The sequence below is a fragment of the Silene latifolia genome, chromosome Y (genome assembly GCF_048544455.1).
Source record: "Silene latifolia isolate original U9 population chromosome Y, ASM4854445v1, whole genome shotgun sequence".
In the NCBI taxonomy this organism is placed as follows: Eukaryota; Viridiplantae; Streptophyta; class Magnoliopsida; order Caryophyllales; family Caryophyllaceae; genus Silene; species Silene latifolia.
The window spans coordinates 389206507-389220916 of record NC_133538.1 but is presented as its reverse complement, the minus strand read 5'-3'; the positions used below and the strand labels follow the sequence as shown (position 1 = coordinate 389220916).

Genomic DNA, 14410 nt, shown 5'->3' with positions numbered 1-14410 from the left:
GAATGAACATGTTTTATAAAGTAGATTATTGACTCAACGTCTACAATAAGTAAACTTAAGCGTAAAAAAAAACGTAGCTAATGGTTTAATGATTTGAAAGACAACATATAAACACATTAGTTTGTGACTTTGTTAGTGTAGCAATTATACTTGTCATCTAATAAGATAATGAAGATAAAGATACATATTATAGAGAATTCAATTAACCAAAAGTTGGTTTTTACTGCATACTACAAACTCTACATTGTAGGTCATAGATTTTTTTTATTTTTTTTTTTGTCTTCTTCAAAACTCACAAAAGTTCTTTTTTTTTCTTTTTTTATTAATATGTACTCCCTTCTATTCTAAATAACTCTCCCTATTTTCTTTTTTCGTCTATCCACAATACTCTCCCTATTTTCTTATTTGACAAACTTTTTTACTTATTTTAATCACCCCACCCCACAACAATACCCCACAATACTCATACTTTATCTTATTTTAATCACCTTGCCCCACAACAATACTTACTTTAATCACTTTACCCCACAACAATACTTATTTTAATCACACAATACCTTCCCTCTCTCCAATCTCATACCCCCACACAAATACTTTACAATATAATACTCCCTTCATCAATTCTTGTGCCCCATGAATAAGGAGGGTTATTTAGAATATGAGGAAGTATTATGATTAGGAATAAGGAGTATATCTGTAAAAGCTAATAACTAAAACTCGTTATAGTTATTAGTTCTCCTACATAGCTAAACAATTATTGACTTTATTAAATACAAATTAAATATAGCGATTTGAAAAACTTAAAATTACTCGAAATCTTAACTTTTAAAGTGAATACAAATAAAACCAAAAGTCGTTCATACTTGACTATGAAAAAGTAAAGAATATCTATCCATACTTAAATGAAAATAAATAATAATAATTTCACAGTTTAATTTTTAAATAACTTCTACAGTCGAATAGTTGATATACTTCTTTATATAAGTGATTAAAACTACAAAAGTAATTATAAGTAAGTCGATACAATTTAAAAGACATTCTTGGTAAGAGGGAATAATTATCGACTTACCATCAATATCATTGTTACGATGATAGTAAGAAAAATATTCCAGTGATTCAATTTCCAACTTTTATATGTCGTTTATTCCTTTATTGTTACGGTATTTCCTGAAAAAAAGATAAAAAGTACAATATTAGATCTCGCATTATAAAATACATTAGGAGTGAAAAAATTGCGTGGTGCAAACATGCTATACAAAGCAAAAATTAGGTTTAATGCTGAATTAATTTATGGAATTAGGAGAATGCATGGGACATTCAATGATTTATATAGAAGAATGATTAAAATAAATAAAAAGCATATAATATATGATAAACTATAAGAAAATATCATATCACTATCTAAAAGGAGTGAGTTTGATTTTTTGGAGATGAGAAGTTGGGGTGTATATATATAATATTTTTTTAGTGCTTGGTTTTATTTTAATAGTATATTATATTATTATATTATATTATATTTACTTTCTTTGAGATTGTATCCTACTAAAATTCATGTGATTATTCCACAAAAGATATACTTATACACGGTTGACTTAGAAATTCTATCCTACTAAATCTCATACGATTAAGATTCCTTAAAAGATATAATTATACATCCTGGTTTATCATCTTTAATAACTATATTTTCATTAAAAATTATTTTAAGTAGTTTTAAAAACTTGGAGTCTCTGTAATCGCTCGAAAAAAGCTTCTTTTATTAATATACTAGACTAGACTAGATTTAATGCACGTGCGATGCACGGGCCTAAAAATAATACCATTTCATTCAATTCTTCTGTAAGGGTCACAAGAAGATCTCTCCCATCCAGGACCAAAGATTCTGATTCTTTTTGTAGACTATTATAATGTCGTAGGGAATCTTTGATATTATTCTTAATCTATAAGACAAAATATAGTCATGTGAGATCTTGTTTGATTTATCGTCGTGAATACTATAAGAATATCAAATTTTTATAATTTTTAATAATGTGTAACTAAAGATATACACGTTCCAAAACGTGCCTCGACAAGTGTGATAAAGCAACTGTAACCTTTGGTCTAGATGGAAGGAAGTAGAAGATAATAAATACTCCGGTAAAGTAGTAAGTTTTCACATGCATTTTTTGCTAATTTGTATCTATGAGTCCAAGACTCCCGGTTAACTATATCAAATTTCTCATTGCACATTTAGTATTTGCTTTAGGTTAGGAGTGTGGCTTATTATTCATCTATTATCTTTATTGTCTCAGATAAATATGTAAAATATGATTATTATTTTTCTCATAGAATGATGATGACTTTTTACCCATTGTAAATTAATGACGTATATGCATTAGACATTCAAACACGGCCAAAGACTATTATTGTCCGTAATAGGCTCATTTAGAGTTGTAAATTTTACTCGTATCTTTTAACATCGATTTTCATGTGAAACCGTTTTGTGAGAATTTGCCTCTAAGATCGCTTAAGTAATTTAGGTAGTTATTCTTTTCCTATTCGCCTTATTAAATGTGTGCTCCTAGGAAACACGTTAGAAAAACGTTTTTTTAATTTCATTTGACTCTTTATTTATTTATTTTGTTATTTTCTAGTTTTGTCTATATAACCATCTGAGACGGTCTGTGGTGAGAATTGACATCTTTTAGCTATAAGAATTTTTCCTAAATGTATGTTAATACAATTTCATCTGCTTCTTTTCTTTTGAGCAACTATTACCACAATCCGTATAAAAACAACATTTCACTTTGAAACTTATCAAAGTATGATGAGGAATAGGAAAAACAATGCCTTATATTAATTCCATTAACAAAAATTACTAATTTAACGTCCCGAAAAAGAATCAGCCAAAATAGCACCAACAAAAGGGGTGAAATTATTGGCAGAGTTGTACAAATACAGTAAATTCTGTGCTTTCGTCACACTTAACTTGTACTCTGTCAAATACACTATCATGTTTGCCTGTTTGGTGTCAGCCCAAAACTTGCCACTCTCTCGACTGCTGCATCATTTAATCATCATAGACTCCCAGTTAAAACAATCTCAGTTCTAAAACATAACTTGTCTATCTATCTATATAGATTATAGGGCAATACTTACTCGTTTTAGTTATTAAGAGAATTACTTTGTGAAAACTTACTTCTTGAACAAAGAAATTTGTATTGGTTATTTAACTTTATCTCATCAAATGCATGCAACCTCGAAACAAACCGACTTAAACTGACGCGGTCCGCACCCGATATGATTGACTCGTTAGTGAAAACTCTTAAGCGTGTAAAACGATGGAGGCATCTAATTGTGTAGAATACAAAGATGATATAAAATTAAGTTACGTGACTCATGTCGCATAATCGCTATAAGAGCGATGAATATTGTGATTGATTGTCTTCTAAACACAAATTCTTAAATTACATTACATGATTTGAGTAACATAAAAATTTTCTCAAAATATTATAAATCCTACGAAGTAGTACGGAGTAGCTTAAATTATGTAAATCTTAACAGTAAGGATCCTCTGTCCCATTTGATGTCCCATTCTGTATCCCACTCCATACATATTCTGACACATCAACTAATTATACTATATATTGCATATTTTATTCTTGCATCAAGTGATGTGTCAGAAGATAAATGGAGTGGGACATAGAATGGGACACAAAAGTGGGACAGAGGATCCTTACTGGTTAATTTAAGCACATACTCGTAACAATAAATCACCTGGAAGTATGTTTCATCTCTAATGTAAACAGACAAATTATATGCACAACCTGAATTGTACCTGAAAATTTATTGCAAACAATATTATTAGTATAGTATATTTTTGAAACATACATTTATGAAAAAGCAATTGATAATTTGATATATGCACAATCAAAGTTAGAACAAAAAAGGCTCATATAATATGCAATCATAAGATATTAGAAATGTAAGAGAATTATAGAAATTTGATTCAACTTTTTTTTGGGTACAAATTTGATTCAATTATGCAGGTATATATATTGTTTTCATTTGTTCTGTTACAATCAGATCACAAAGTTATTTACAGTCTAATAGAAGTCTTATGAAAGCAAAATTCTTTAAGATAGATCTAGAGTACTATTTCACCTGAGCTGGTTTAGTTATTGATATAGTTTTACTCTTTATTTAATTCATATAGTGTTTCTCTAATATTGGGTTCTCTATAATCGCTCGAAAAAAGCTTCCTTTAATAATATATATATATATATTGATTCGTATTGTATTTCTGTAGTCTTGCGTTTTGTAGTTCTATAGCTTTAAGGTTGAAGCCTTTAATCTTATTGGTTGCTTTGCTGACCAGAGTCACAGATTGTTTGTGCTTGGCGTTGCTGCGTTGACATGGCTCGAATGTGGTGTCGGAGCCGGCAAATAAAAGAGTAGGTTGTAGTTGCTCGGTCGTGGACGTCGAGGGGAGCAGATGGTGACAACTACAAGAGATGGATTATCATGAAGTCGTACTGTCGTAGTATACTTTAGACTCGGCTTGAGAGTGTTTCTTGCATGTTTCGGGTATAAGATTTGCTGAACTTACTAAAGAGATTAATGAAGATTGTATAATGAGGGAGATTGACACGCCTAAAACGTCGCTATTTAAAAAGACCAAATTAACAATTTATAGACCACGATACGTACTAATTAATACTAATTCTAAACTAGTAAAGTAGCAAGCAATGGGATCGAACCCAAGAGAAGGGGGGTTTTGCAATGGTGAATTTAAAAGAGCAACTACAACAATTGTGACAAATTAAATTACAAACAAGTATGGAAAAAGGGGGGTTTTTGGTTTGGTTTTCAAAAGTAACAAAAACAAAAACAATATTCAACCAAGAGTGAGCAACAAGTAATCAAGCAATCAAGTTTTAAGATAGAAATTTATCAAATTTAAGAGAGACTTAATCCGACTCATTAAAGTGAGGCACTTTAGTTGATAAAACTACTATCAATCCTTCTAATTAATATTATCACCTTATTGTGCAGGTTATTCTCGTAAATCTCCTTAATAATGGTTAAATGACAAGGAAATCACACTTAATCAAATAACCCAACTAATCAATCCTACCAAATAGAAATCACATACATTGGTTAAATTAATAAGAAGATAAAAACACTAGAGATTCAATAAGGGTAATTAGACACAATGAAATCACGATTAATGCCTAATTACAAGTTAATCATTTACTTGCTAATTAAGCCAAGAAGAAATCACATTCATTAGCATAATAAGAAGGTGTTGTAAAGATGAGATTACAAGGAAATCACACTTAATAATCCCAACAACAATAAATTAAGGAACTTGATTAATTAAGCAACAAGGAAATCACACTTAATTACTCAATGTAAACAAGGTTTCCAAAATTCAAACAATAAACACAAAGGATTAACAATGATAATGAAAATTAAGGAAAGATTAAGTAGTCTTACAACCAAAGATTACACCTTTGAGCCGGATTAAGATGAGGAGATTAGTTCTTCATAGTAATCTAAACCCAATAAAAAAGATGAATAATTCCCCAAAATTACAACTTGATTAATTAAAGTAAGCATAAGATGTGTTAACCTAGATAAAAACACATTATATATAGTCTAACATAACCTAATAATCGTGGGCTTAACATGGAAGAAGCCCTAATACAAAACGGAGTTGAACCCAGAAAACTCGCACGGTGCGAGAAATGGGAGCAGGAAACTCGCATCGTGCGAGAAAGCTGCTGAAGTGCATTTTTCAATCGTTGCTTGCTTGATCCTTGGAAGGCTTTTTCATGATGTTTCTTTAATGCTTGTTTTTCACCCTTCCTTTGATGCTTCTCTTGGTCTCTTGGCACCTCATTCTTCACTAGAAAACCTTGCTAAATGATAAAGCACTCAGAATTGGTCAAATAATGCTAGAATTGCCTAAAACCGTTATCAAATGCTACCAAATGAGCTCCAAATGATGTCAATTGTATGTAGAAATAAGAGCTCATCAAACACCCCACACTTAGCCTTTTGCTCGTCCCGAGCAAACTAAAGTAAAGCTAATAACCGCGAGGCTAAGAAAACCGTATGGGCATGCTCCTAATTCTCCTCACTTCTCTCACACTCCCTTATTATATCATCCCTCTTCTAAAACACATGGTCACTTTCCGTCAAAGCTCTAACAGGTGAGTAAGTGACCCAAAATCCTCCAAAGCTTGTCTCTCTTCCCTCACTCGCCCTCCTTATGCCATCCCTCTTCTAAGATGATCCTAAATCCACCAATTCAACCTTCACTTTTCACTCACAACTCATCAACATTCTCCTTATTACTCGCCCTTATCACTCCACTTGGTTCAACACAAGGTCACCATATTCATCATAACATCTCCTAGCTCAACAAGTAAGCAAACTCAAATTCCTCCATATTTCACACAACTCCAACAATTCACAACTCAAATAACCAAAACTCAACCACACTATCAATGCATAAGACAAGTCAAAGCAATCCAACTCCAAACAACAAGTATGCCAAGCACTAGTATCAAAATAAGCTTCGAAATCCCCCTCCTAGTCTTGGCACACTACTAGCCTATACTTCCAACCTTCTTTACCACCTCCACTTATGTCACCAAAACCATGTAGGAAGTAGTAAAAATATGTGACAAGACTTGAGAGTTTCAATCATTTTCATTTTCCTAAAACGTCATGTCCACCCCCCACTTAGCTTTGATACACTTCTATCCTACCCTTCCGGCCTTCTAGAGCTCCACCACTTATGTCACCACCGCCAAATGGAAGTAGTCATGTATGTGACATGATTTCAAGGCTTCAAAGAGTCAACAAAGTTTTTCAATTTTTCCTAATTCTCTCATTTTGCCTAAACCGCCCTTTCGGGTTTTCGGTTTAGCTCTTTTCCTCACCTCTACTCTCGTGGCTCACACTCTTTTTTTTTTTCATTTTGCCCGGAGTGCTCTTCCGGGTTTTCACTCCGGCCTCGGCCACTTTCCCACTTTTGCCTAGGATGCCCTTTCGGGTTTTCATCCTAGCCGAGTTTTTCTTCTTCTTATCTTTTTCTTTTTTTTTCTCTTTTTTTTTCTTTTTTTGAAATGAAATACGATGCATGAAAATGAATATATTACAATATATACATGATGTTACCAACTCATGTCCACCCCACAGTTTAATTTTTACTTTGTCCCCAAAGTGTGAGGTGAACACTCTAAATCCGCTCAAGAGTGTGAGCTTGAGGCACCTCCACTTCCCGGAGGTCCTCCCCTTCTTCTTGATTCTCTTCTTCTTCTTAAACTTGCCATTTCGGCTCTTGTCTCATTCATTTGATTCTCACCATAACCTTGGTATTGCGTGGGAAAATTTTGCATGTGTTCTGCATTCATGGCCGCCACCATGTCAAAAGTTGCGTTTTGGAGATAACTCACTTCCTCCATGTCTTCTTGGTAGTGGTGGTAGTGGTTCTCGTTAATCCCCCACCGGGCATTCTCCGTGAGTTGAAATTTGGAGAAGGTGGATTCAAGGTTTGTCAAGCGGTTTGAGACATCCGATTGCCAAGTGTTGAAAGCTTGGTAGTTGAATTGTGGTGCCATGAAGGGTTGTTGTGGTGGTGGTTGTGGCATAGGAGGTGGAGTGAAGTGGGGTTCATCATAAGGAACATTCGGCATTGGCTCATCAAAAGGGGCTTCACTATGTGGCATGTCACCATAGCTTAGAGCCCCTTCCCATTGTGGTTACTCTCCACCTCCCGCTTCCTCATTGTCGGGTTCAACTACATGGGTTCTATCAACCCAAAGGTCCACAAATTCGTCATCGGGGGGCATGTAAAAGTCTTGGCTACTTCCCCAACTCACCTTGAGTTGGGGGGATGGGGTAAGTACATGTAATATTTTGGGTTCTTGCCACCCATACACCAAATTACCAAGGGGGCGGTTCGGTCCACAACTTCAAGCATCTTTGCCTTTGTCAAGTACCTATAGTCCATAAGGCTATCACCCTCAAGTGTACATGCATTAGGTGGGAATAGCACACCCGTCTTGGTTACAATCATCTCAATCATGCCCCCGATAAAAATGGTTTCCTTTGGTTCTTTTTGCAATTCAAGGCAACCTTTCACAAACAAGTCCACCCAATCCGGTATTCCCTTTCCCTCTGGGGACATGGACCAAAGACATTGTAATTGTAGGTAGTTCATTTTGGTAGGCTCGGTCACGACCAAATAGTTGGTATTTATGTGTCCGCTCACAATACGCAAAATGGGGTGGGGAAGGGTTGTGTTCTTGGAGTTCTCGTGCCTCACATCTCCCGTAATGTTGTTCCAAAATTCACTCATTTTTTTCTTGTCAAGGGGTTCATTTACGGGTGCTTTTGTGATGTGAAGGGCTTCCCTCACTTGGTCGTAGGTTAAGGTATGGACGAGTCAACATGCAAGGAATTTGATTCCCGGAGTTTTGTCCCTCCCTAATTTCACTTTCTGTAAGGTAGAGAGGAATTTGAAGGTAACACCTCTTCGGGTTGACGCGGCTTTCCCAATAATAGACTCTAGACCAACTTTCTCAAGGAGCATTCGGATCATGGGAAGCATTCCCAATTCAATAAGAACATTTTCATCAAAAAAATTAGTCATTGCTACGGTCGATAAAGACGTAAATTTTTTCCAATTTTGAAGGGCTTTGTCACGGAGGCCCTCCTTTCCCGAGTACTCACTATCATCAAAAGCCGAGGCCCCTTTGGGTCCTTGTGAGGAGGAAGCCTCGGAAGCTTTACCCTTTCCCATGCTACACTAAATTTTTTTCAGAAAAGACACAAGTGTGGAAAAATTTTTGGTTGAGGCAATTGAACAAACACCTAGTATGCACTAAAAGAAGAATGTGCTAACTAGTTGTTTATTGAATGAAATGCACCTCACAAGTTTAGAAGATGTTTAGGGACTACAAACAACAACAATTTGATAACAAATTTCGAACTTTACTAGGTAAAATTCGAAATTTGCCAACCTTGAATAGACAAGAATAAGAATAAGGTGTATACCTCTCTTTTGATTCTTGTAAGTGTTGTTGGATGGTGAATAATACACAACAATGCTCCAATTAGTCCCTTTAATCCAATTAAAGACCCAAAATCTTCAAAGCTTGAATCAAATGAAACCCTAAGTCGATTTTCGTGACTGCCAAGGGTATGAATGCATCAATTTTTGATCCAAATTGATGTTGGGGGATGAAAATTGATGAATCTTGCAAGTTGAATGCTTGAAATTGATGATTTGTAACGGATTTGAAGGGTGATTTTTTAGTGGGTTAGGGTTAGGGTTAGGAAAGAGAATGAATATTGTGAGAATTGGGGAAGAACAAAGGTGATATGATGAAAAGCTCGACTGAATTTTTGTCTTGGTCTGTTTTCTCGCACGGTGCGAAAAATGGGACTTGAAAACTCGCACCGTGCGAGGTTGCTGCTGGATTCGCACTCTTTGTGCTCCAATTCTTCAACTTAGCCAATTCTTTCACACATATTTCTTCCTTCTTTTCTTCATACATGCCCTTGAGTTGGTATCCTATACACTAACACACACATTAAAACATTCTAACATGCCAAACCATTAATGAAAATGCAAGTGAATTAATTTATAATGCAATAATTAATTGATGCAATTAATTTAAACGTGCAAAAATGCAATAAAAAGCAATAAAATGCGGAAATTAAATATGTAAGGGAAGAAATATTTACAAACTTTTGCCGTTTATTTAACGTCGATGGCTCGACAAAGTTGCATTCTCATTAATCTTCATAAATTAGATCAACAAGGTATAGTGTTCCCACTTCACCTATTTCAATTCCTTCATGATAGTGCTTAAGCCTTTGACCGTTCACTTTCAAAAGTTTCCCGGACTTTAAGCACTTGATCTCGATTGCTCCATATGGAAAAACGCGAACCACCTCATATGGTCCCATCCATCTAGACCGCAATTTTCCCGAAAAAAGTCTAAGCCGATTTTGAAATAGTAAGACTTTCTCTCCAACTTGGAACACTCTTCTTGAAATCATGTTGTTATGCCATGCTCTTGTTCTTGTCTTGTAAATGGAAGCATTCTCATAAGCACCATTTCGAATTTCTTCCAATTCTTGGAGTTGAAGTTTCCTATGAAGCCCCGCTTCACTCATTTGAAAATTGAATGATTTGACCGCCTAATAAGCCCTATGTTCAAGCTCCACATGTAAATGACACGGTTTTCCAAAAAGTAAGCGGTAAGGTGACATCCCGATTGGTGTGTTATAGGCCGTGTGATATGCCCACAAAGCATCATCCAATCTCAAACTCCAATCCTTGCGGTCGGGATTCACCGTCTTTTCAAGGATAGCCTTGATCTCCCTATTAGAAACCTCGGCTTGGCCATTGGTTTGAGGGTGATAGGCGGTCGATACCTTATGAATTACCCCATACTTTTTGAGTAGAGCTCCAATGGATTTGTTGCAAAAGTGAGTTCCACGGTCGCTTATCAAGGCCTTAAGAAAACCAAATCGAGAGAAGATATTGGTTTTGATGAATTCTCCAACTACCTTTGCATCATCGGTATTGGTGGCTTTAGCCTCCACCCACTTGGAGACGTAGTCCACCGCCAAAATTAAAGGATATAGATATAACCACAAGATGCGGGAAATGGTCCCATGATATCAATGCCCCACACATCAAATATTTCACAATAGATCATTGGAGTTTGTGGCATTTCTCCTCTTCTTAAAATGTTTCCAACTCTTTGGCATCTATCACAAGCCTTCACCATAGCATTAGCATCCCGGAATAGTGTGGGCCAAAAGAAACCGCTTTCCAAGACTTTCCTAGCCGTTTTCTTGGCTCCAAAATGCCCACCACAAGCATATTCGTGGCAAAATTTAAGAATGGGAATGACTTCGGTATCCAGGACACACCTTCTAATGACTTGGTTGGCACAAAATTTCCAAAGGTATGGGTCATCCCACATATAATATTTAGCATCACTCTTGATCTTATCCCGTTGGGAACGAGAAAGACCCTTTGGAAATTCTTGTAAAACCAAGAAGTTGACTATATGAGCATATCATGGCTCAATGGAAGACAAGGCTAGTAGTGTGTTATCCGGAAAAGTGGCTTGTATTGGTGATTTCAAAACTTCTTGAGGTTTTCCTTGCACAATTCTACTTAAGTGATCCGCCACCGTGTTGGTTGTGCCTTTCTTGTCTTTGAGCTCAACATCAAACTCACTCAAAAGCAATACCCATCGCATTAAATGGTGTTTAGATTCCTTCTTGTTCACCAAATGCCTTAAGGCAGCATGATCTGTGAAGATGATGACCTTGGCTCGAAAAATATAAGGTCGAAACTTCTCCAAAGCAAACACTACCGCAAGAAATTCTTTCTCGGTAGTGGTATAGTTTCTTTGAGCCTCGTTCATCATTGTTGACGTATATTGAATAACATGGGGTGCTCTTCCTACCCTTTGGCCAAGTACCGCACCAAGGGCATAGTTACTCGCGTCCGACATTATCTCAAATGGTTCACTCCAATTGGGGGGTTGAATTATGGGTGCCGAAATATGCTTCTCCTTGAGCATATCAAAAGCTTCCTTGCATTCTTCACTCATAATGAATTCACAATCCTTTTGAAGTAAGTTGCATAAGGGAGCGGCAATCTTGGAAAAATCCTTGATGAAGCGCCGGTAGAACCCGGCGTGACCTAAGAAAGATCTCACTTCACGCACATTAGTAGGATAAGGCAAGGTGCAAATGGTATCGACCTTGGCCTTATCAACCTCAATCCCCTTAGAGGAGACCGCATGTCCCAACACTATTCCTTCATCAACCACGAAATGGCATTTCTCATGATTGAGAACGAGGTTGGTATCAATACATCTTTGCAAAACCCAAGAGATATGACTCAAACAATCCTCAAAAGATTGACCATGAATGGTAAAATCGTCCATAAATACTTCAATAAAATCCTCCACATGATCCAAAAATATGCTCATCATGAACCTTTGGAACGTTCGTGGTGCATTACAAAGACTGAATGGCATCTTTCTATAGGCAAACGTTCCAAAGGGACATGTAAAAGTGCTTTTTGTTTGGTCCTCTGGTGCAATTGGAATTTGAAAATAACCCGAGTATCCATCCAAAAAGCAATAAAAAGATTTTCCCGCTAACCTTTCCAACATTTGATCCATGAAGGGAAGCGGGAAGTGAGATTTGATCACGGTATTGATTCTACGGTAGTCGATACATACTCGCCACCCGTTTTGAACTCGAGTGGGAATCAAAACATCTTCATGATTTTCGACTACCGTTAGCCCGGACTACTTTGGTACAACTTGTGTTGGACTAACCCATTGACTATCAGAGATGGGATAGATCATACCTACATGAAGGAGTTTGAGTACCTCCTTTTTGACAACATCCATCATTGGGGGGTTCAAACGCCTTTGTGGTTGGCGAACGGGTTTGGCTTCATCCTCCAAAAGAATCCGGTGCATGCATAAAGTGGGACTAATGCCTTTGATGTCGGCCATTTTACACCCAATTGCTTCCTTGTGTTGCTTAAGAACTCGGATGAGAGCCTCTTCTTGCTCACTTGAAAGCTTGCTTGAAATAATTACCGGTAAAGTTTTTTCATCTCCTAGAAAAGCATACTTCAAGTGGCTTGGTGGGGGCTTCATTTCAACAATAGGAGCCTTGACAATAGAAGGAACGGGTTTCTCCTTTGGTAGCTCTTCTAAGAACTTGGAAGAAAGGAAGCAAAAATCACGGGCAGAAGTAAACTCGCACCGTGCGAGTTTCTCCTCTGCATTTTTCGCACGGTGCGACTTTTGGTCTGCCCTCCGGATTGCTTCCTTCTCTTCCCATTCTTCCATTGGCGGATTTTCCTCTAATTTTTAGATAGTTTCCTGCAAATTACAAGACAAAATATACCCCATATCCTCTCCAACCATTCCATTAGTTAAAGAAACATCCAAGGTGTCACTTTTGCACAATTCATATACGGTTTGAATAATTGGTTCAAAAACTTCAAGAAAACATAAGGAAGAGGTCTCGGTGGGGTATTTCATTGCCTCATGTATGCTATATTCAATATTTTGCCCTTCAAACTCCATTATAAGGCATCCACTAGACACATCTATCTTGGTGTTGGAAGTTCTCATGAAAGGCTTTCCCAACAAGATGGGAGTTGAGCCTTTCTCGGGTTCCATTTCAATTACATAGAAGTCGACGGGGAAAATCATATCCCCCACCTTCACCAAGACATCTTCACAAACTCCTTTAGGGTAAATGTTGGACCTATAGGCCAAATAAATGACCGTACGAGTCAGTTTCAAAGGTCCCAACTTAAGAGACTCATAGAGGTAAGTGGGCAAGACATTAATAGATGCACCTAAATCAAGCATAGCATTTTGACAGTCCAACTCACCAATTTTGAAAGGGATGGTGAACATGCCCGGATCACTACATTTTTGTGGCAAACATTTTTGAAACATTGCCGACACATGTTCACTAGCCCTCACTTTCTTCATGCCTTTTGCCTTGTTAGCCCTCTTAGTAGTGCACAACTCTTTCAAAAACTTTGCATGCTTTGGCACACTACTAAGAAGATCAAGAAGTGGAATGTTTACCTTCACTTTACGAAATATATCGTAAAGGCTTGAAGTCTTCTTGTCAATTATCCTTGTGTCATTCAAAGCACTTGGAAATGGAGCTTGTGGCTCGTATTCCGGAAGTGGTTCATTGATCCTCTCTTTTTCGGGTGTAGATGCTTTCCCATGTTCCCCTACTACTTCAATTTTATCTTCAATTACATCCTCCACTTCATGAACAATGGGAAGTGGCCTTGATTTATTAGGAGCCTTGGGTGCCTCTACCAACTCTCTACCATTCCTCAAAGAGACCGCTTTTGCTTGTTCCTTGGTGGGTGGAGGAATTGCGTGAGAAGGGAGGCTCCCTCCTTGAGTGGATTGTGTAGTGAGTGTGTTGAGAATTTGACCAACTTGGGTCTCAAGGTTACCAATCCTAGAGTCGGTAAGCCAATTTTGTTGAAGCACGGCGGTTTGTAAATCCTTGGTATTAGCTTGCAAAGCCACTTGATTGGCGGCAAGTGTTTTCATCATATTGGTCGGACTAAAATCTTTTCGGTAACTTGTCGTTAGGAGCACCTAGACCAAAACACAATTTATAGCTTCACAAACAACTCTACAATTAGTAAAGAGGCAAGTAAAGGTCGGATCCCAAGGGACGGGAATTGAGATGAGATTTCTATTGCAACTAGCGGTGTCTTAGGGGTGTCACAATTTGGGTTGATGTAGAAGGTCACTAAACTAAATAGCAATAAAAATAAACAAGCAAGATGAATTAAAAAAAAAAGGTTGTAAACAAT

At 36.9% G+C, this 14410-nt stretch overlaps 2 protein-coding genes across 2 annotated transcripts; both read right to left on the bottom strand.

The window, feature by feature from the left end:
* Positions 1–9792: 9792 nt before the first annotated feature.
* Positions 9793–10176, bottom strand: LOC141632050 (uncharacterized). Its single transcript, XM_074444638.1, has one exon. The coding sequence runs from the start codon at positions 10174–10176 to the stop codon at positions 9793–9795; it is 384 nt and encodes a 127-aa protein (XP_074300739.1).
* Positions 10177–12917: 2741 nt separating this feature from the next.
* Positions 12918–14144, bottom strand: LOC141632049 (uncharacterized). The gene has a single exon (XM_074444637.1). The coding sequence runs from the start codon at positions 14142–14144 to the stop codon at positions 12918–12920; it is 1227 nt and encodes a 408-aa protein (XP_074300738.1).
* Positions 14145–14410: the final 266 nt, after the last annotated feature.